At 29.5% G+C, this 24,039-nt stretch overlaps 1 protein-coding gene across 1 annotated transcript in view; it reads right to left on the reverse strand.

Moving 5' to 3' along the window:
* Positions 1–24,039, reverse strand: part of LOC111628908 (SUZ domain-containing protein 1-like) — a 54,923-nt gene that overhangs the window by 3,742 nt on the left and 27,142 nt on the right. Inside the window, exon 3 of the mRNA XM_023372765.1 lies at positions 10,155–10,409. Within this exon, the coding sequence (XP_023228533.1) occupies positions 10,155–10,409 (255 nt within the window). The remainder of the gene's footprint in view (positions 1–10,154; positions 10,410–24,039) is intronic.

Consider the following 24,039-nt stretch of genomic DNA (forward strand, 5'->3'; position numbering starts at 1 on the left):
CCGTTTGATAACGGACACTAGAGGCGCCCCTATCGTGTGTCATATTTCAAACATTCAAATTAACAATTTTAATTCTTATTTAAATTAACAATATAAATTTTTATTATTCATTTGGCCAATAAACTATTATTTGGTCAATATAACAATATAAATAATTCAGTATATTTGTAATAGGAATTTATTATTTCAGGGGCTTATATCTCTCGAAGGGTCGCGAGTAGGGGTATGGTTCCTTTGACTTTATTGTTAGTACAGGGGTCTACGGTTTGGGGGGGTCGCCACCTCTTCATTCGGAGGGTAAATCTTACCATTCGGACTTTAACAGAGCTGTAGAGCATATTGATAGGAACAAAAAAGTCAAAGAAACCGTGCCTCATGAAAATTTGTAAAGAATGCCCACTAGGGGGCGTCCCGAGCTACTAGTATGCAATAACAAATTCGAATTCAAAACGGTTCGAACATTTGGTTAAAAAATCGAAATACAGTATATAAAAATATTTATGCCTGAAATCTTATCAATTTAATACACCTAATTACTCAATGAAAACTAAATGTTGGTGAAAACAAAAAAAAAAATCACATCTAAAATAGTAGAGTAGAAGCTGTTCTTCAGGTTAAGCCTTAATCCTCTCCCTCTCCCCCCGCGGGGGATTTCGAAAAATCCCCTCTTACAAATTAATGTGCGTTTTCATGATGTATCCTAACTGTATACCAAATTTCACCTCTAGGTTCAGCAGTTTGGTCTGGGCGATAATGAATGAATCAATCAGTCAGTCAGTAAGTCAGGACAAGTAATTTTATATATTTAGTTTTGTAATGTTTAGTAATCACCTCATTTTAGGACAGGTTATGCCTGTATAATCTTTAAAGACTACAAAAAAAAAAAAAAACAGGCATTCCAGTATTCAGTGTACTATTTTAGCAGGTTGATTAGCATGAGATAAAACAATCAATCAACATTAAAAAGAAAAAACAAAAAAATTTGTTTTTAGTAAAGAAGGATTTTCTTCAGACAGCTTTCAGCTGAACTGTAATCAGTCTGCTTTGTTTTGTTTGCTACCTAAGCTCTCTGAAATGAGCTCTATAAGGAGAAAAAATAAATGGTGTCTACTCTATTGTCCAAGACAAAATTTTGAAAAATTTGTGTCAAAAACCAACATTTTTTATCCAAAGACCTGAAAGCTGACTGTGAAGAGCATCCTGAAGTAAAAAAGTTCAGTAACTATGGAGGAGATTATTCCAAGCAGTTAAGTCCTGCTTGGAATAATCTCCTCCATAGTTACTAAAGACCATGAATCATCCTCTGATAAAGAAAATAAAAATGCATTAGCTGTAATGTGCCAAAGAATAAGCCTGAAGAGTGAAAGTAAGTTATTTTTTCAGATGAGTTGAAATTTAATATGACCAGCTTAGATACAAAGTGTAAGCTAGGAGATAGGAAGACAAAGAATTCCATCATGATTGTAGATATCAACCAGAGTACTGAAATGATAAGAGTGCTGTGAAACATAGTGATAAGCAGCCCCATAATGCCTTTTGTGTGTATTATAAAAGATTATTGTATATTAATACATAATTAAAATAAATTATTTCATACAAAAATCTTTTATGTTTATTTTTGTTTTTATATCACCTTATTTTATTATTTATATTAATATGACTTCAATGTATTTAGTATAATTATTTGGTATATTGATTGGCTAATTTATTTTTGAATTTATAATGTTCGAAAGTTATATTTTAACACAATTTTCAAATTCATTCGATAACCTGATAACCAGTCACCTGATGATGGCCTATTTCATTAGGCTGAAAACATTTGTGGGTTAATAAATATTTCTCAGCGTTATAAGGTGTTGAATGTTTTACTGTTTTAAAAGAAACTGAGTTTGATATTCAATTAATTAAAGTGGATAAACCATTAGCCTACTGCTTTGGAGGACCCTAAATTGAATTAAGAAAGGTCAACAACCCAACAATTTTTTTGAGTCCCTTCTGGATATATTGGGTCCTGTCCTCACCACCCAGCCATCCTGTTGTGGATCTAGCTGAACCCACAATGCTTGAAAAAAGGCCCTGTTAAGGCAGAGACAAAAAACTTTTTATGTACAGTTTACACTTAATGGCTGATGTGAGTTTAGAAACACATTAAAACACAGATCAGATTCACAACAACAAAGCCAACTATGGCAAACAAAATGTAATACTGTAAAACAGCTGAAGTTTATTTATTAACTTTATCATAAGTGTAAAAGTGAATTACAGTAGTCTCCAAAAATATTCTTTACAAGAATTTCTTAAATCTTGATTTTGTTTGAATCCTCCATTTCTCAAATGCCATTATGATACAATGTTCTAGAACTAAACTTGAGTTTTTTGCACTTAAAGAAAAAGAAAAAAAACCATTATGAGAATTTAAAAAAAAAAAGAAAGATAAGAAAACAAGGGCATTCTATAGAAACCTAACAGCAGTTATAAAATCAGAAATTACATTTACGAAATGCTGGCTTAGAACATACATTTATGCGTGTTCTAAGCCAGCATTTCCTGAACTTTTCTTAAAGAGGAACACTTCATAAATCCTGAAATTTTGATAGAACATCTTGGCTATTTTGTAAGATATTTACTTTACAGGTATACCTCGATTTACGTCGTTCTCAATTAAACGTCGTTTGTCAAAAAAATATATGGAAAAATAAAAATCAAATTTAAGTCATTTTATTCGACTTTATGTCTGTCCGCCACAAATATGAAATCGTAATATCACTAGAAAAGTGTTAAAAGCACATAAAATCATATTAAAATATATACATTTACAGTAAATGTTAATATAATCATCATAAATCATAGAGAACAAAATATAAAAACATTTGTGACTCTGTGTTGTCGTCTTATTTAGTGGTCTTTAAGAGTTCAATATTGACATTTTCCATGGTAGTTCCAATGTCTACTGTTTGGCGTCGTCATCAGTGCCACACGATATTAGTAAATTTAACATAAATTAGTTTATATTTTACTATCGCAAAATAATGTTAATAACTGTATTTGTTATTTAACCTTACAAAATCATCTTATTTTATAATGTCTTATTTGTTAGAGCAAACCACATTCACAAATAAAGAGTCCGTGATGTACTGTAAACATCACCAAATTGTAAACATGTATATTTACAAGTACGTATGTCCTGGTACATGTATTCATAAATTTAGATTACTTTTTTTCTGTACTATATTAAAAACTAAAATTTATTATTTTGTAAGCTTAAAATAGATTCTTATTAACTTGCTGGTGTAACTCCTGGTGATAAATGTTACGGAATAGAAAATCCCTGAGTGCGCAAAAACATGGTGGTAATTGGATGGAAGGATATAAAGCATGGAAATCCATAACAGATGTACGCAGGCTTTTCAGTGTTTTTGAGGCAGGCTATTAAATCAACCAGATTGGAGATTGTGTATTGGTAATCCTGTAACTTAGGAGAGATGAGATCGTGCATGAATGCTTCCAACTTGCGAGTGGGGGCCGTGGCCTTATCAACCACAGGTCTCAATTTGTGGCCCTGCTTATGCGTCTTAGCAAATGCGAAAAGTTTGGGCGTATCAGGTGCGTCCATTACAATATCCCGCATTCTTAACGTAGAAGCCAGTTTAGAGTTAGAGAAGCGTTTGATCTAACCAAAATTAAAAGTAGATAAATTTATAAAATTTCTGTTATGGATTTCCGTGCTTTATATTCTCCCATCCAATTACCACCATGTTTTTGTGCACTCAGGGATTCTTATTAACCTTATATTATTAAAAATGAATTTATAAATAAAATACAGAACTGGGAATGGTATTTGTGGTTTAGCTTAGTGACAAGTAAATTCGACTTACGTCGTTTTTCAACTTAAGTTGCCTTTCCTGGAGGAACCAATTACCGACGTAAGGTGAGGTATACCTGTATTTATTATTTATATATAAGTAAATCTAAGTGTTAATAGAAAACAAATACTTATTCTCACATATTAATTATTTAAAACAAAACATAAAAATTCAATAAAATTTTGTCCTAAATTATGTTAAGTCAAAAGAAACAATAACTCACTACAAGTTCAAAAAGCCTCAATAGCACTTTTACAGTGGATAACCATCTCATTTCAGTATGTAATTAAAGTGCACATGGGCACTACCCATTTCATTGCATAAAATTTTAAATAATCTGGATTGAAGTGGCCAAGAAGTGGTAGTTGATAACTTTTACAGCTTCATCCAAAACAGTTTTTAACTATGTAAGAAATTTTTTTATTATTACTGTTTGTCTATGAAAAACACAATTATTTTTGGTGGCTCTGTAGCTACTTTCAGAAAACATGTTACAATACCCTTTGTCTTGAGCACCATCTATATAAATATCAATACACTTCTCCCAATAGAGTTTCTGTTTTCTAACATAATTATCTTTTTATCAAATATGTAACAAACAAACTCTAGTAATATAATTAGGCCTGTGACATCTGAAGTTTCATTCACTTGCAATGCATATTCACAGCAGAGTCAAAGTTGATAAATTAGCTCTTTCACTATGTCACCAGAAGGATCTTTGATGTGACACAAAACAGTATTATTTGACAACTATACTAATTGTATTTTTCTTATTAACTGTTCATTCAAAGCCACTGTTCATTGAGTTTCAGTAATGTAAAGAAGTGATTCCTTGCAGAAGACAGAGTATGATATTTTTATTGTTATTTTAAGTAAAAATCTTGGCATGAAATGTACCATTTCTTTTATCATATTTCTCTAAATATATCAATGTAATTAATCCATGGTATTCCACTCAAAGAATGTATGGATGTAATTAATTAACCCATAGAATGTTTGTAATTTGGAAATTTAATAATAATGAAGGATTAAAATTTGAGAGATACAATAAAATGTTATTTTAAGGGATAAAATTATATATATTTAACATGGATTGTCAATACAAAATAAAATTATTTTTTAAATTAACCAGGTGTCAAGCAATCTATTCTATGTTGTTCCATTCTGAGATTCAAATGCATTTGTTATTATTCAATAGCTGAGGATGGCCTAATAAACTCTGAAAACATTTCAAAAGTATTAAATGGTTTTGTTATCCTTAATAAGTTGACAGATCAACTATATATTTAAAAATAGTGACAAAATTTTGTTCATTTTGAATTCTAATATTTTTTCTATTTTTCAGTTATATCTTTCAGTAAATTTAAATTCAGTAAGCAAATTCAAAAATTTGTTTTTAAACACTTAACAATTCAATCCAAGTTGCATTTTTCACAATTTACTGGATTATTATTTAAAAAAAAATAGGCAAAATACATTTCAAAATTTTATACTACTGTTATTCATATAGTTTCAACCAGTATTCAAATGGAATAATACCATACTGAAAGATGTGTACAATTTCCATACAAATTATTATAAAGTATTAATGTATCTATATATATAAAAATGGACATGTGTGTCCCTATATTTCACTTTTCCGCAAAAACTACACATCGCATGTGAATGGTGTTTGTATGTGGTGGTAGCCCAAAGTCTCCATTCGTGCATAGGGGTGGTTGCGTCTCGATAGCTATAAGGGTGCGGGAGATATGAGGCTGAAAGTGGTTGAAAGTGGCTTTCTATTTCGAATGTTTTGTTCGAATTTGTTCGAATTAAATTCGAACATAAAATTCGAATATTGGTTCGATTATAGAACGATTGTAAACGTTCCAGAAACGTTGAAAATAGTTCGTTTGACTAAACGTAAAAATTCTCTAATTAGTCTGGAAACGGGGGACCTAATTCTTGCATTCTGTGAAAACGGGTAAGATTAGCTATAATGTAATTATCTTAATCTTCACTATCGTTACTTTTTGCCTAGTGAAGCAGGTCCTTGCAGTTAGATTCTAGATTACTTAGAAAAACAGTCTTTTATATATATAAAAAAAACTATATTACATACAAATAAAAACCCAGCGAAGCAGGTCCTTGCAGCTAGTTGGTAATATTTTCACTGTAGAAAAATTCTAAGTTTCCAAAAGTTGCATTCACAACAAAACATTTCATCTAATATTTTTAGTGCTAGTTTGGAGTCAAAATAAGACTAGAATCCATTAAAAATACTTTAGTCAATTCTGGTTACTCATGTTCTAAAAGTATTCTCAAAACAAGATCATCATGCTTGAATAAAAATTTATTGTTTTAGGTAAAAAAATGCCACAGAATGTTAGAAAAATCTCTAAGAAAGTTGCAGACAAGAACTTGTCACACTACACTATATCCCAATGAGTCATTTTGAAATAGTGTGAAAGTGTGAGAAATGACACCTGATCCTTGTAAAGATGTAGCTTTTGACATCTCTATTAAAAATTCTGAAAGTTGCTAGATAATAGATGCTATGAGATTTAGGATTTTGCAAGGAAAGTTTTGCAATGCAAGTTGTTTATACATAAGAGCACAGATGAGTTTCACATCATCTCATGGAAGTCCAAGTATATGGTATGAAGTTGTCTGCATCTGCAATGCTACTGAGAAGAAAAAACAATTTTTTTCATCATATCATTGTCTTAATGAGACTTGGGTGCTTCCATAAAGTCAAACTGAACTCTCATCCTAAAAATGGCATCATCAAAAGTCTCCTCACAAAGAAATTTCATCTGAAGATTCAAAATTTAAGATGTTAATTGTGCATAAAATACTGAAAATGTTATACTAACTTATGTTTACCAAAGTAAAACAGTTATAAGCTACTTATTATGGCTCTTTTCTGGAACATCATCTCTAAATGGTAATCTGGCATAAGAATTTTCAGTTTATTCTCTTATTTCTTTCTTAATTTGTAAACTAAATTTTTGATAGAATATACTGTTTTGAATTTCAATTGTCTGACTTGCAAAAAGTACTCAAGTAACTATGCTATTTTTGACACACTATTTATTTTCTCACGTATGACAAAAATAGCATAGTTACTTTAGTTGCTGCAAGTCAGACAATTGAAATTTGGAATAGAATACTTAACCAAAAATTTGGTTTATGAATTAAGAAAGAAGTAAGAAAATATACTCATACTCCAAATCCTGTAAGACAGGGCTTCTTAAACTATGGGTCGTGACCCCATTTGGGGTCGCTTAGCGAAATCTTGGGGTCGCAAGATTTTAATGCAAAATATTGAAAATAATTTGTGAGAGTTTGAAAAAGGCACGCTTTGTGTTATAGGTTTTGTGAGTTGTGTCACTTCTGGTGCAGCGAGACAACGATTCAGCAACATTGATTGTAGTGTGAATTAGTGTAGTGTTGTCGCTTTTCAAGTATTCAGTTGTCTCTGTTCCATTGTAACACAAGAGTGAACTGTGGTAGTACACCATTATTGTTTTCGCAAATTTGTATATATCTTTATTTTACATTTTTTTGGGGTCGCAAAAAAATCACAATCATAAATGGGGTCGTGAATAAAAAAAGTTTAAGAAGCCCTGCTGTAAGATAATCATCAGTTTCTTGTCTATATAGCTATTACCTTGTATGATAATGCTACTTGCCATGTAATTGGTCTTGTAAAAGATTTAAGCATTGCTCATCTAACAAGGCATATATAGATGAATGACTGAATTTTACTATCAATTGCAAAAAGTACAGATATATTTTCACAGTTAGCAAAAAGTTATTAAAAAAAAAAAAAAAAAACTGAATATTCAATGTCTTGGATATGGAAAGTATTAGAGTACAATTCATAGATCTACCTGGATATGAGTCGTCGTAACTCTTGAAAAATGAAAAAAATCCAGCAACGAATTGCATAACTTTCCCAGCAATTATGACATCTTATTTAGAAAATAATTTTTATAATTTTAATTACAATATAACTTAATAAATTGTTTGTTGTGCCATCTATTATGAGATTTTGTTATAAAAACTTTTTATATTTTTAATTACTATAAAATGACTTAATTTTGAAAATAGAGATGAGTTTTATAAAAAAGTATAAATATTGATAATGATTAAAATCGTCACTGTCTTACCATATTGGTGATACACATGACCTACTTTATCTCCCTGCCTTCTTGACCTCTGATCATCAAAATTAAATAACATCACTCCCCTCATATACAAGCCACCATGCCAAATTTTGTTACTGAATATTTACACCATCCTGAGATGTTGAACAAAATAGATGCCAACATACACACATGGAAATTTTTGCCTTTTTGTTTTTGGTTTTTTTTTTTTTTTTTTACTTTTTGGATTCAGGAGGTCTCAAAACAGAGATTAGCAAATAACTTGGAGGGTCAAATCTGACACAATTCCAATACTTTCCCTTGTTGTGTATACATAACAGCCAGGAAAGTAAAATCCTTAGAGGTAGATGATTTCAGTTTTTAGACAAATTCTAGAAAGGCATAGAGGAATGCTCATCACCAATATCAATAAAAACAACTCTGCTAATGGAATATATAATTTTCCAAGCAATTATAGTTTCCTTTCATCTTACAAGATGAAAGAAATATATTCTATATTGAAGGTTTATAACAGCTAAAGTTAGAACAAAGAAAGGTTTTAAAATTTGTGTTAGCACTACTTTCCTGACAACCCTCACCTACCATAAAATTTTAAATAAATCATATATGTTCAGATAATTAGTAATTTTATAATGCACTGACCAATATTATTAATAGTATAAAAATCTAAGGATAAATAATCTTTTTATTTTATTATTATTACATGTTTTGGTATTACATAATCAGTAAACATGTTTTTCTGATTAGCAAAGTTATAGGATAAGAGTATCATACGTGACAGACATTTCAAATTAAACCCCTGAATTTTTTTACAATTTAGAATTCTCCATTAAAAAAGTAATAAACTGTCATTCAGAACATTTTTTCAAATAAATGATAATTTCAAAAATATATGAGCATATGTATTTGTACATTTTGAAAGAGTATGTTTTAATAAAATTGTAACTTTTTTAATGCACTGATTAATTTCCATTTTTTATTTTTATTTTTTTAAGTTATTTAATAAATGTTCAAGAGCTGTCCATTTTCATCTAAACATTTTAGTAATCAAGTAACAAAAATTTCACTGAACAGACTGCAACATTTCTAGTCTTATTTTAGCATAAACATTGCTTATTCTTTGCTTCAAATTTTAAATTTTGGTAGATTATTGAAATAAAACTTGATCTTTTATGAAATCCCATACAAATAATCACTTGGTGTCAAGGCTTGTGATCTAGATGGCCATGAAATTGGTTATCCATGTCCAATCCATCATTCTCCATACATACATATCTTTTGAATTCACTATAAAAAAAATTAACTTGTTAACTTTTCAATCACATTAAGAATTGATTAAAAAATTAACCATTAACAATTTTCAAAGCCATTTCCATTAATTAACTCTAAAATGTGTGTACTTTATTAGAAAGTTATCTGTCAAACCATACAAATACATAAATTCATATCTTTTCAAATTATCATTGTTTTGAAAAAATGTTCTAAATAAGAGATTATTTTTAAACAGAGAATCCAAAAATGTAAAATTACTGGGATTTCAATTGAAATTTTAAAGTTGCCCTCATCCCATCCATAAGGAAAGATGGGCGAGGCTTTATTTTTACAATAAAACAACTCTTGAAAATATTAAACTTCTATCATCAATTTTTTTTATAAGAATATTTTTCAAGTTAAAACTAAGTTTTTTTGTCTGTTACTAAGGATAACCTTTTCTTCATTTTTCTTTAAACAATGATGAATGCTTAATATAATTTGTCAATGATTCTGTATCTCAAATGTGGGCAATCAAAATCAAATTATATAAAACAATAAACACCAACTGTACCAGAAAACTGGAACTGTACATGTAGATACAAAATTACACCTCAATGCAAAATATCCAGCAAAGAAATTCAATATTCTAACGTTTTTGGCCACTATTTCAATGGCATTCTATTTATAGAACGGTTTTTCCATTTTACAGTTCCTGACAAGGGCCAATGAAATAGTGGCCAAAAATGTTAGAATATTGAATTTCTTTGCTGGAAATTTTGCATTGAGGTGAAATTTCTTATCTATCAAATTATATATTTTGATATTAATTAAACTTGATATTAAAAATGGTAATAAATGATTTTTAAATACTTAAAAAAATTACTTTTCTTTCTCTTCATCCCTGCTACAAGATGCTCCAAGAATCCTCAATCTTGCTTCAGCATATTCAGCTTCTCTTTGTTGTAATGTTTTAACTGGATGCTTGCTTGGAGACTTTTCATTTCCTGTGGATCCTGATTTGGTATCATTAGGTCTTTTCAATATTTTAACCTGAGGTACATACTGTGTTCGAGTTGTTTCTTCTAATTTAACTTGAGGAATTGGTAACATACCATCCCATTCTATATTTTCTTGATGACTGAAACAACATATATTTTATTTGTAATTTTAAATTTAGTATTTATATTAAATGAAACAACATAAACCTTTAAGAGATAAATGAGAAAGTATATACCCAATGAAGTGGATCTCTTAATGACAGGCTTCATTGGTCTTAATGACCAATATAATGGAATTATATTAGAATTTTTCACTCATAAAATATTCATTTCCCCCTGAAATTCTGTTTAAAATAAAAAATAGCATCTAAATTTGTATTGTAATTTCATTAAAATGAAAAAAGATCAAACTGCTTGCTATACCAATTGAAACTTTATTCAAGTGAAATGGACTTATTTTTGACATGTGCTCTTCATCAGGTATGGAATATAGAATACAAAATTTCAAATGTTAAAACTTAAACTAACAGTTTAAATAATAATGAAAGATGGACAAAATTCATAATTAAAATAATCAATTATATGAAACAACTCTTACATTATGGAATATAGAATACAAAATTTCAAATGTTAAAACTTAAACTAACAGTTTAAATAATAATGAAAGATGGACAAAATTCATTATTAAAATAATCAATTATATTTTTAATATTTCTCACTACTACCAGATATGATCTGCTAAATTATATTGGTTATAATATGGCTTTCTGATTTAGAAAAACATATTATAGCCAATAGAAAGACATAAAAAGAAACATTTTAGACACACAGTAATTATGAAATAAATATTACTATTAATTTTATTATTATTCAGACAAATGCTGTATGCTGAAGAAAATATTAAAGCATATGCTTAAAATATATGATCTACATTAGAAAATCTTTTCTCTAGCATAGTGATTATTGTTAAAGTACAGATGAAACTCATTTTAAATATTTACTATAAAAATATCAAATGTCATTTAAGCAAGTACAGTAGGGCACTGCCAAACATGACCAATATGTCAATATGTTCCAAGGCCCCTCATATAAGCTGAAATTTGCTTAAAATAGCAATTCTTTTTAAGTATTTCCTATACCAACAGACCTATTGCACATTTTTCATCCAAATACGATAAATGCTGTATTAGTAATAAATAGAATATCACCATAAATCATAAAAATCATTAAAAACTTTCAGAAGAGACTTTTTCTTTTCTCACTGAATTTAAAATAAAATTTTTTTTCTTTAAAGTAACTACTTTACAGCTCATTTTTGGCTTATCAAAGCTACCAGCATTGCTATCCTTGTATTTTGGAGCCATGTTTGCAAAGTAAGATAGGCACTGATATCACGTGGACATGATGTGTTACAAGTGAGAACTTTAGACAAATACTGATGTGAGTGCCAGTGTTTAGTGCAAAACAAAGAAATAAGTCATAGTAATGCTTTCCCAGAACAAGAATGAGTGAGATGCTGCAAAACTTCATGCACATTAAAAATTAGCACAAATTTAGCACAAAAATTTAAGAATTTTTATTTAGCATATTTTCCACTTTTTTTTTTTTTGAATTTTCAATAGCATAAATGTGAGACTTATACAACAAGTCCATATATTGTGGTGTCCTTGTATAGCAATTCAAAATATAAAAAAAATGAAAAATTAATTTAATTTAGTAAAGTACAAAATTTGTTGTTATTATATTAATATATAAATAATAATNCTACGGACTCGAGACTTATTAAGCCTCCAAAAGTCAGAAACGAATGGAAAACTAGCAGTTTTCCGTGTACTAATGAATAGTACAATTACGGTTAAAAAATAGTTTACTCTATTTTCGATATAGTATGTTATTTTTTAAATTTGTTTGGTTATATAATGTATTAGTAAGTTGTTTATTTAATATTTAATGGTTTAATGTAATAATTTTTAAAAATTTTCGAAAACTTTAAATTTCATGCGTATTCGAAAGCTTTATGTTCATTTTGGAATGATAGTTTCTGATGATAGCCTATAAGAATAGGCTGAAAGTCTTTGAATATTAAATCGCAGTAAGCTTAGCAAGTGTTCTGGTGTTTAATTTTAGTCGTTCGATTATGACATTTAATTTTTTTGAAGTTTCTAAAAATGTGATTATTTTATCTGATAATTTGATAATTATTATAATATAACACAACCGTAAATTTACGAAGCAAATAACTAATGATCTAACATTTTTGGCCACACTCAAAGTCTTCATACATTTGTACTTGACAGGTCCCTTCTCTATCTTTTGTGTCATCTCTTTCAGCACATTTTGACCATCTCTTAGAAAACACAGAATATCTCTGTCGTTTATTTTCAATTCTTTTAAAACTGTTTTTGCTCCAAAACCAATATTCAAATTCTTCAGACGTACGAAGTTTACATTCGCATCTAAATCAATTTTCATGAACTGCTTATCAGTGACCCGATCATTTTTCACAAACTTTCACACAAGGTTCATTAATAATTGAACAACTGGTTGTTTCAGTTTGTATTCCAGTACCACAAGCCTGTAAGTATTATTTAGACTGCCACAGAATATTATTATTATTAATCATTTCATTTTATATTTACTGATGTAAATACACCCTTCACTATATCACAACTAATCAAGACAATCCAAACTTAAATGGACAATTTAAAAAAACAAAAAAAATTTCACTACAGCTAAAATAATAAAATTTACTGTAATAAACTAATAATATAAAATTAATAATGACAAAAAACAATCACATATTAACGAAAAAGTATAAATAAATGTAATATCTTAATGTTGTTATAATTTTTTAATGTTTTAAAAAATACCTAATTTTTATTAATAATCATTTAATTTCATTAATTAATTAAAAGTTACACTAAATATAGAGTACGATAAATTAATTTATGTACATTTAGTAATAAAAGTATAAAAACTATCAGCATGGCTGACATTTCGACAAACAAAGGAAGAATTAAAAACATTAAAATTCATGATATATGTTTATAATTTTAATTTATGTACAGTACTAATACTTACATATAGTAAAAATTAAATAGCATACTATCAGATAACAGAAAAGCTACATTTACAAATATGATGAATTTATAGAAAGCGTCTTTGAAACAGACTGTATCAAAAGCCATTACATATCATTTCCACTCAATCAACTGTGAAAGCAGATTATCAGCTCTAGGCTATTATAAAAGTAAGATTAGGACAAGACTCCACTAGCGTAAAAACTTTTAATCATTTGACCATGATATTTTATGCCAAAGCAGGTTGTAAAACCAGCATAAATTGAGTTGAGCAGTGTTCAACTTTTGACGCAAATGCATCCGTAAAACATTACCACCCACCAATCAGAAGTCAGTAAAATCTCAGTCATTGAGACATGGTGAGAAAATGGCAGAAAACAAACTTTTGTGTATGTTCTCTTGTGGCTATGTGGAAAAGACCTAGAATAAATAGATCTGAAAAGATTTATCAAAAACATTCTAAAGTATTCATGTATCTATGACAAGAGGTATCCTGATTATAATAACAGATGTCTAAAACAAGTGAAATGGATGGTCAAAAGAAAATTTTTCAATTTAGACTAGTATATAATAAAAAAGCTAAGCTATAAAGCTAATAAAAAAGCTAAGTTTAGTATAGTATCTTAATAATACAATAATAATAATTAATATATGAAAGTATAGATATTATTTTTACTACATTTGTAATCATAGTACAGAAAAAAACTCTTAGAATATAATCGTCGTCTTTATATCTATATATGACATATACAACTGTAACTTCGATAGTACCGTCAAAGTAAAAACTTGACTAGGAGAGCCAAACCTCCACCGCAATCCTAATGTAAACAGGTCACGTGATTAAAAGTATTTACAGTGAAGGTTTTTACACTCATTTTTAGGCTAATGGTGTCTCCGCCTTAGAGTTGAAAAGATATCAAAGTAAGATTACAATCAAAAAATGTAGACAGAAGCATGGTATATAGTTGTCACTTTAAACAAAAATAATGAGTGCAATTAAAGTTGTAGAGAATGATTCATATCAGCTACTCGAGTAGTTGACAAAAAAAAAAATTCACCAATGGTCCGAATATTTATATTTCTAAATAAAAACATACATTGGATGATAGAAAACAAGTTCAGGCATCAACAGAACCTCAAATTAATCTAAATTGATAAAAAGTATAACTGAAAAGATCTAAAGTTCATGGCACTGACAGTGGCTATTGGCATGGAAAGGGATTAAAGTTTTAAAAACAGCTTATTAGCAATATAAGCTTGTATAATAGGAATATTAATTAAATTCTCTTACTCTGCAGAATATCAGAATTTAGTTCCACTTTCTATCATGTTATTAATTGACCATTATGTTATTAATTTCAGTTTTTTTGCAATTAATTTATTGCATCATAGGGAAATCAAACACTCTTCTTCAGTTGTGCCATTTTTAGATTCTTGGCAGAGTATTAGTGTAGTGCAGGGGTAGGCAACCTTTTGAGTCGAAAGAGCCAAAAATTACAATTTACAAAATTTCAAAGTTTTTAAAGAGCCACAGAATTTTTTCTTGCCAACAATAAATAGTACTCACATAATATCCAACAGTAGTACTTAGTTTCTTTTTTGACAATTCTTATTGACTTCAAAAAGTAGTTAGGTATCTTATTTGGAAAAAAATATGTATAGTATGTATTTTAAAAATATAATAATTATTATGTTACCTATCTTTACTTCGTTTTATTATTATTATTATATATATGTACATACATAACTTTGAGAAGATAATTTGCTTCTTTACTCGAAACAACAAACTATACGTCACAGTCAAAGCACTGGTGAATACGCCAAATTGTCTTGCGTCGAAAGCGAATTAAACCTCATAGAAACATCCGACGACGGCGTCATTCGAGAGCTTCCGACGGACTGACGACAGTGACGACGCGTGTCACGGGGGAGGGGTGCGGTGAAAAGCGAGTACAAGTGGCTGAGAGATAGANTTTGATATGAGATAGCGCTATTAGGATCGTCACTTTATTGTTTATGAAATAGTACTACTATTTCAGAAACACGTGTCAAGTTTCAAGTAGATCTGTCAACTCATTGTATATTTGCAGCTGTTCAAAGTTGACGTGTCACTGTATTTTTTTACAATGGAAAAAATCGAATATCGTGCAGTGATAAAATTCTTATTTTTGGAAGGTGTAGCACCAAAACAAATTCATGAACGATTGTTAAAAGTGTATAAGGACTCTTCACCTTCAATCAGAACAGTAGAAAGATGGGTTGCTGAATTTAAACGTGGTCGTACAAGTCTTGAAGACAATCCACGTGAAGGACGTCCAAAAAGTGCATCAACACCAGAAATCGTAGCAAAAATACAGCATATGGTTTAGGAAGATCGTCGATTAACCGAGAGAGATTTAGTAGAAGCCCTAGGGATTTCATTAGGCAGTGTGAGCAATATTTTGACTAAAGTTTTGGGTTACAGAAAGCTGTGTGCACAATGGGTGCCGCATTCGCTAACTATGGAACAAAAACACATTCAAATGCAACTTTCTCAGCAACATTTGGAGCGTTTTAGAAAAGATAAAAAGGATTTTGTGCGTCGTTTCATCACTATGGATGAGTCTTGGGTCTACCACCATGATCCTGAATCAAAACAAGAGGCTAAGGAGTGGTGTGAACCCGATACTTAGGCTCCGAAGCGAGTTGGGGTCCAGAAATCGGCCAAGAAGGTGTTAGCATCAGTTTTTTGGGATGCAAAAGGAATTTTGTTTGTGGATTATCTCCAAACTGGTAAAACAATAAATTCAGATTATTATTGTAACCTTTTGGACCAGCTGGATGTAAAAATTCGTGAGAAAAGATCTGGTTTAAAAAATAAAAAAATCATTTTTCATCAAGACAACGCACCCTCTCACACAGCTCAAAAAACCATTGCGAAAATCAGTAAATTAAAATACGAATTGTTGCAACATCCTCCCTATTCACCAGATTTAGCTCCCTCTGACTTCTGGCTGTTCTCACATCTCAAAAAATTCATGCGTGGGAAACTATTTTCATCAAACGAAGAGGTAATAGCAGCCGTGGAAGCATATTTCGACAGTCTTCCGGATTCTCACTTTAGGGATGGAATCCATAAATTAGAAGATCACTGGAACAAGTGTATTGAAGTTCAGGGAGATTGTATTGAATAATAAAATGTATTTCAAACCAAAACATTGTGTTTTTCTTATCGAACGACAAAACTTATTGAACAACCTGGTATATATATGTACATACATAACTTTGAGAAGATAATTCGCTTCTAACTCTTTTACTTGAAACAACAAACTATATACGTCACAGCCAAAGCACTGGTGAAGACGCCAAATTGTCTTGCGTCGAAAGCGAATTAAACCTCATAGAAACATCCGACGACAGCGTCATTCTATAGCTTCCAACGGACTGACGACAGTGACAAAATAAGCAATTTACAATTTGAATAGAAATCAAGGTTTCAAGAACCATTTTGATATGTAAATGAAAAAATATAGTGAATTTCAAACTACTACAGTTAACGGCATTTGTTTAAGGTGAAATCATAAAAGGGATCACTATAATTATATATTAAGAAATAAAATTTGATAAAGAAATATCTGAAGTAAGATGATATTCAATGAAAATATAAAGAACTCTAAATGAAATAAGTACAATATAATGATCTTTTCTGATATTAGAGCATAGCAACATTCATTACCAACTATGCTCTTATGCTATAATTTTTCTTTTTAATTACAATTACAAACAATATTCTTTCAATTTTCTATTATTTTTAAATTTATTTTCATGACTTCTATTTATTTTCAGGTTTTCTTTTTCTAATCTAGTTTATATATTTAGTCATTGAAATAGAGTTTTCACTTATTTGATATTTTGTTAAAGATTGATCCTAGACGCCTAATTGATCAATAAAAGTGATGCTATTATTTTATCTATAGTAAGCGTAGCTCAGGAGACACAGATTGCTGATACTGTCTAGATCACAGATTCTCAAACTTATTTCGACCACCGCCCACTTTGAGATTTAAAAAAAATCTAGTGCCCCCATATTTTTTAACTTACCTTTTTACATTACCATCTATTGTGTATCTTAAAAACAGTTATTGCAAATATAACATTTAAACATGCATTATTATATGGATAGGATAGATAGGGTGTGACCCATATCCTATTTCTGAGATCAAAGAATGTTTCAATGAGAGGAAATAAAACTCATACTTAATCATATTTAGAAGTATTTTTATTAACATTAAAAGAAGGCTTTGAATTTAAAACTTATGTAATGTGAAGGTTGAATCTCATGCATTTCGACAAGTTTGTTAATATCAAGCTTGAATTCACTTAAAAATAGCCGTAAGTCACCGCATTCAGTAACTTGCAGCCAATTTCTGTTTTTAGTTAGCAATATTGCTACAGCACTAAATCCACATTCACACAAATACGACGATGGGAATGCTATCAGAAATCGTTAAACAACCAACCATAACCCAGGGTACAGTTGGGAGATTTGCTTCTGCAGCCAAAATTCTAGGTAGCCATTCTTGAATTTAATTTTTAATTCTTTGTTTGTTGTCACTTCTATAAGTTGTTCTTTTAACTGGGATGATCTTGCTGTGTTGACATTTGAAAACGAATCCAATACCCAGTCTGGTATGTCCATGTTTAAAATGTCCTGGAATCGTTCCTTAAAATCATGTGTTGACAGTAAATGAACAAGTCATTGTTACTGAAGGATACCGCTGATAAATTGCAGAAGTTGTTATTAAATTCATATCTGCCGATATTCCTTTTGTACAGTAGCAGTTTGGCTATGAAAGCAGCAACGATATTTTTTGTTTTAATTAAGTTTAAGTCATCGCCTTGAATCTGGAGATTTACATCATTAAACAATTTATACATGTCTGTCAAGTATGCAATATCATTCTTTGATGTGATGAGGTAGCCGCACAATTCTGTATCTTTGTTTTCCAGGAACTCTATCACAGAGTCAAACAGATTGTAAAATTGAGCCAGACAAGTACCTTTTGATAACCAGTGCACTCTGTGTGAAGCAGCAAGTGGTTGGAATCTTCATCATTCGCAATCCAAAGCTGACTAATTAATCTGTCATTTAGTGAGCTGCTTCTGATTTTATTAACTGCTCTGATAACATATTGCAGTGATGTATGCAAGCGTTCACTCAGATTTCTTGCAACCAAATGCTGGTAATGAATGACGCAATGTACAGCAAGCATGTCTGGAACTTTATTTTTTAAGTATGCCATGAAGCCTTAATAATGTCCTGTAATAGTTGGAGCACCATCTGTAGCAGCTGACATATTATTATTGAAAGGAATTTCCTTTTCATTAAAAAAACTTTTCCAGTGTATTAAATATGGTTTCTCCCTTTGTGTCTGTTTCTAAATTTCTATCAAATAATAGTTCTTGACATATTTTCTCATAATTTTTTCGTCCAATGGTTCTTTTTATTTTTTAATATTTGAAGACAAGTTCGCCCAAATAGGGATCACCATTTTTTACTTTTGCGTTCTAGACAGTACATTTCTGGCGACCGACTTTCCGGCGATATTTTCTCATCTTTCATAAACCTCACATATGACAATAACAATGCTTCATTAGTTGGTAAAGTGGACTCATCCAACTGAATTGAAAATAGACAAGTCTTAAGACGATTGCACAATGATTCTTCAATGTTTTTAGCCATCTCATCAATTTGTCTTTGCACAGAACTATTGCTTAAGGGAATTTTTCAAATAATATCTGCCGCTAGTTTATGGAGCACAGTAGTTAATACTTCTTTTACTGCCAGTAAAATTAAATTTTTCCCTATAGTATGTGGTTTGCCACTTTTAGCAATTAACAATGAGATATTGTATGAAGCACGAAGTCCGTCATCGTCTTGCTCATGCTTATAAGCTGCTGAAAAAAGTTTCGATATAGTTGGTTGAACTGTGTACTTCTTTTCCAGGTCTTGAAAATAGGTCACATCTTTGTCTTTCTTATCCAAGTGCACTTTATTTACATGATCTTGTAGCCTAGATGGCATCACTTCATTTGAAAATGATTTTTGGAAAATAAGGCACATTGGCGATGACAGATTTGTAGGATTTTCAATAAATCCGTATTTAATATAGTCCACATTGTACTGTCGTCTTTTCTTCTTTGCTTCTGACATAGTTTAGATGTGAGTAAAATGTTCACTTGAAAACCTGCTACCGATATGATGATGCAATACACACTAAAATGCTAATGAAAATAAAATAAACAATCACTGCCTTTATACAGATTGGAAATGTAACATGCACCGACAGGAACAAGATAAACTTGCAACCACTTGTTTACCTCATGTGCGTAACCAAATTCATACTAAGCAAGTTAGAACAAGTAAGATAATCATGTCAGTTCATGCAGGGTTGTAGAAATCGCATTGTTTAAATTGTCTTGTTTATCGTCTGTTTCACATATTTTTGTCCAGGTGGTGTTTTGTCAACTTAAAAATTTTTAATTAAAATAATGTTTTTTTTTTTCTTAATTTATTTTTTCTTGATAATTTTTTATTTCANTTGTATAAATATTTAGCATCCACAAATATTATATACTGTATATTTCTGCAGATAAGACAAGGTATAAATTTTAATCAAAGTTTTATCAAATATATGTCCTACAAGGTATAAATTTTAATCAAAGTTTTATCAAATATATGCCCCCAAACTATCAAGGGCTTATGAATTTAGTTTAGATCAGTGATCATCATCTGGATAATAATACTGTATAGTATATATGGAATTATGTCCTATTTGTAATTTTTTGAATGAACAAATTTTATTTTCTTGCATCTGGTAGCACTGCCTTGCTATTGTTGCAAACATTCATACTGATTTGGGCATTTGGATAATGATCTTGAATATTCACAAAAACATCATATATTCTATTTTGTGGGACATACCTTACTTTCTACTAATAAATAATTAATTACAGTTTGTCCGTTTTTTATAACGTTTTTAATTTATATAAATTTCAATCTAATTCTTTTTTATATCTGCCCTATAAGACGACCCCAGATTTTGGGGACCTTTTTTTTATGATTCAAGTATTGTCTTATCTGCAGAAATATATGGTATCTGTTATAAATATAAGATTGTTTTCTCAAAAAGAAATTTTTATCTAAAATCTGTTATTTTTATGGTGTTCATTGAGTTATGAAAATAAAAAATTTAAGTGTTTTTACTGATTTAAAGAAGAATTATTAAAATTGTTAAAAGTTTAACAAAAAAGCATAATTTTTTCATTTTATGACTTTCTGCTCAGTGGGCAACTACAAGTGCTTTTCCCCCATACACGAGACCAATTTTGGTGAGGAACAGAGCCCAACATATTTGAGATAGATTATCCATAAAAATATTCCTGGCTTTTCTTGCCTAGATTAGGTTTCTGTGTTCCAGAGCAGCAGCAGCAAATGCATTAATTTTCTTAACCATATGGCTGTCAAGAAGCATATGTTGGATATTTATTATTCAAACATACATCAAACTTATGTTTGATTTGATTGTCAACCAATTTTGAAGAATGTAAATTAAAAAACTTAAATATAATTCTACAGACCAATAATGTAATTTTATTTGTAATCAAAATGTAATAATTGTATTTGTAAATTACATCAAACTAATCTTAAAAATTTAATATAATAATTTGATAACAATTTTCAAATATGATGTATCAAATCATAAAAACTGCAAATTCATAATTTAAAAACAATAGACTTTTATTAACTATGAAAAATAAAAACTAATGAATAATAATTAAGAAAATACAAAAGCTAACATAAAATTTTTAACTGAAACTTTTTACTTAAATATGTAAAAAAATATAAATGCATTCTTTAGATATGTCAGAGATTTGACATGTCTTTTCTTCAGCTTTTAATCCAATCTGGGATAGATAGATAGATTGATAGATATGCATTGTCATAAATGAACAAACAAAAGTTGTTTATGTAAAACTAGAAATATTTCAAATACAGAATAAAAATCTATTTAAATCATTCAGTCCAAGTCTATATTTTTTAGTAAGTATACTTATATACAATTATTTTTTTACATTAAATGTAAACTTTTACACTAGAAAGTAATGAAAAATTCTTTTAACACTGTAATCAAGATAAACCCTCTTATTTAGAGTAACATATACAATATAATTTGCTTTTATTTATTTATTTTAAATGAATCAATAAGAAATGCTATAACATTTTATAGCTATGTTATGTTCAAGATTCAATGTATTTGAACAAAAACATCATAACAGTAAATAAATCAAATTGTTTCTTTACAAAGTAAATCATGCAATTTTGATTATATGCCACTGCATTAAAATATTTTGTAACATGTGTAAATTATTGTAATTATTCATAGTGACAGAACAAGAAAAACAATTTGTTCCAAACTAAATAAAAATACAGTATAAATGAAACTAACAAAACAATTAAATGTATATTATTTATCTCCTCTATTGCTTATATATACATATATTTTGTTTTTATTAATTAGAAAGATTTTGGATACAATAATTCAAAATAACCAACAAAAAAGGAAATAAAGACTCACCAAAATTAACAGTGAAGCTAAAGATTGAGCAAAGAACAGTCATGAAGATCTTGAATGCTGCAAATGATAATGATTTAAACTCCATTAATATCTGGAAAAATTTCTCAAATTGCTTGCATCTGACTGTCAAATGATTCTTTGGAAAAATGGATCAACATCTTATAGCATTAACAAGAAAATAATTCATAAAACTTTGACATTAGATTTGGGAGAACAAAAGTTCTATTCTTGATTTTTACATTATTTAATGATTTAAGTTCTCAGTTTCAGAGAACAAATGGCAATGAATAAACGAAGATACTTTTGGTTTGATTGAATTGCAATAAATGACAATAAATCTGATATTTTCAACATTAACTTATCCACACACAAAAAGACAATGCTTGAAATAATAATTAGCACTAAACTATTTTAACAATAAAAGAGTACCTTGCCAAATAATACACTTAAAATTGTACTACTGTTTCTAATATGATCTGAAGACAATTCAGGCAATAAAGACAAAAATTTTCAACAACATTTTAAAATTTAAATAAAAATAAAACATTGTTGAAAAATCACTAAATCTCAACACTTTAGATAGCTATGTTTAAGGCTCTTCACAAACATAAAAACATTTAAAAAGTTTTTTTGTTTTTGATAGTGACTACCCCAAATTTGGCAACTATACATAGTAATACAATCAAAATAGCTGCTTGCATCTTGTAAAAAAAATTAAAAGCATTAAAAAAAAATGCTTTTTTATGCTTTTAATTTATTTTTTGTTAGCTTTATAGATTAAATTCTAGCTGTCAGAAAATTAAAATAAATTAACAAAAATCTGACTTTAAAATTTTGCAAAAGAATTTTCATCATCTTGAGATGTTAATCCTCACCACTTCATGATTCACCATGAGTAAAAGACTAAACAGTGGTACCTCATACTACAAATGCCTAACTTTGAATGTTAAATTGAACAGAAATTCACTTCGGAGTTTGAACTGCATGCTGTAAAAAAATGCACTTGAAACATAAACACAGTGCTTTATACAGCACATGCAATGTATCTCTGACCATCCATCACTGGCACTAAAGTTGGTTTCTACTCCAAGTACCTCAGTGATTTCCATCACTTTTTGTTTCAGTATTGGCCCTGAAACAGGAAGATTTGATGAACGAATTTGCTTTAGCCAACAAACCAGAGCATCTTTGACATCTTTGTACGGCAACTTACTCTGGCGTTTTTGAGACAGCTGCGATGAAGATCCAAAAAAAAGTTTCTTAATTTCCTCTGTTTTCTTCAGGATTCCCACCAATGTTGTTCTTGGAAGGTTTTTTTTTGTTTTGCAAATTCAGCTCGTGAACTTTTCTTACATTCAAATTCAGAGACACAAGTTTGTATTTTTCCTTCCGTGTAAGCATTGTTAGCTTTCAGATAATCATTTCTAACAGAAATGTGAAACAAGTGCTACAAATAACACATGAATGAAAGATGAGGAAATGCAAAATCAGATTCTGCTGTGATGTTGATATAAATTGTATATTTTCTTTTTGTTTATCTGTTATTATTTTATATATAAAAATACATAAAATGCTAAGATATTTTTATTAATGTGTATATATTAATAAATAAGTCAACTCCCCTCCTGAAAAAAATGAGTTCACACCACACAGCTTACTGTGATATGTGAACTCACTTTTTTCAGGAGGGGAGTCGACTTATCAGACATCTTAATTAATTAAACGAGTGTGGGACAAAAAAAGTATGTCAGTTTTATCCAGTGATGACAAGTTAAACGGTTTCAAGTAAACCAGAATTTTTAACATTAATGTCTATGTAAGTCGGCTGAGACCACAAAAAACTGACTACTTAACCGTTATACCTATGACGACTTATGTGAACTTGACTGTATATGATTTTTAGTGCCTAGATATCCTAGCCTTAGTTATATCTTACATTTATAGTTTAATAAAAGTAATATATTTCTTTGCAGTGACAGATATTACTTTATAAAAAATAAAGGGAGGATAAACTTATGAGTTATCAAAATATAGATCAAAAGTAAGTTTTAAATAAACAAATACTTTATTAA

The sequence above is a fragment of the Centruroides sculpturatus genome, unplaced genomic scaffold (assembly GCF_000671375.1).
Source record: "Centruroides sculpturatus isolate CEXI.00-Female unplaced genomic scaffold, Cexi_2.0 scaffold501, whole genome shotgun sequence".
NCBI classification, from domain to species: Eukaryota; Metazoa; Arthropoda; class Arachnida; order Scorpiones; family Buthidae; genus Centruroides; species Centruroides sculpturatus.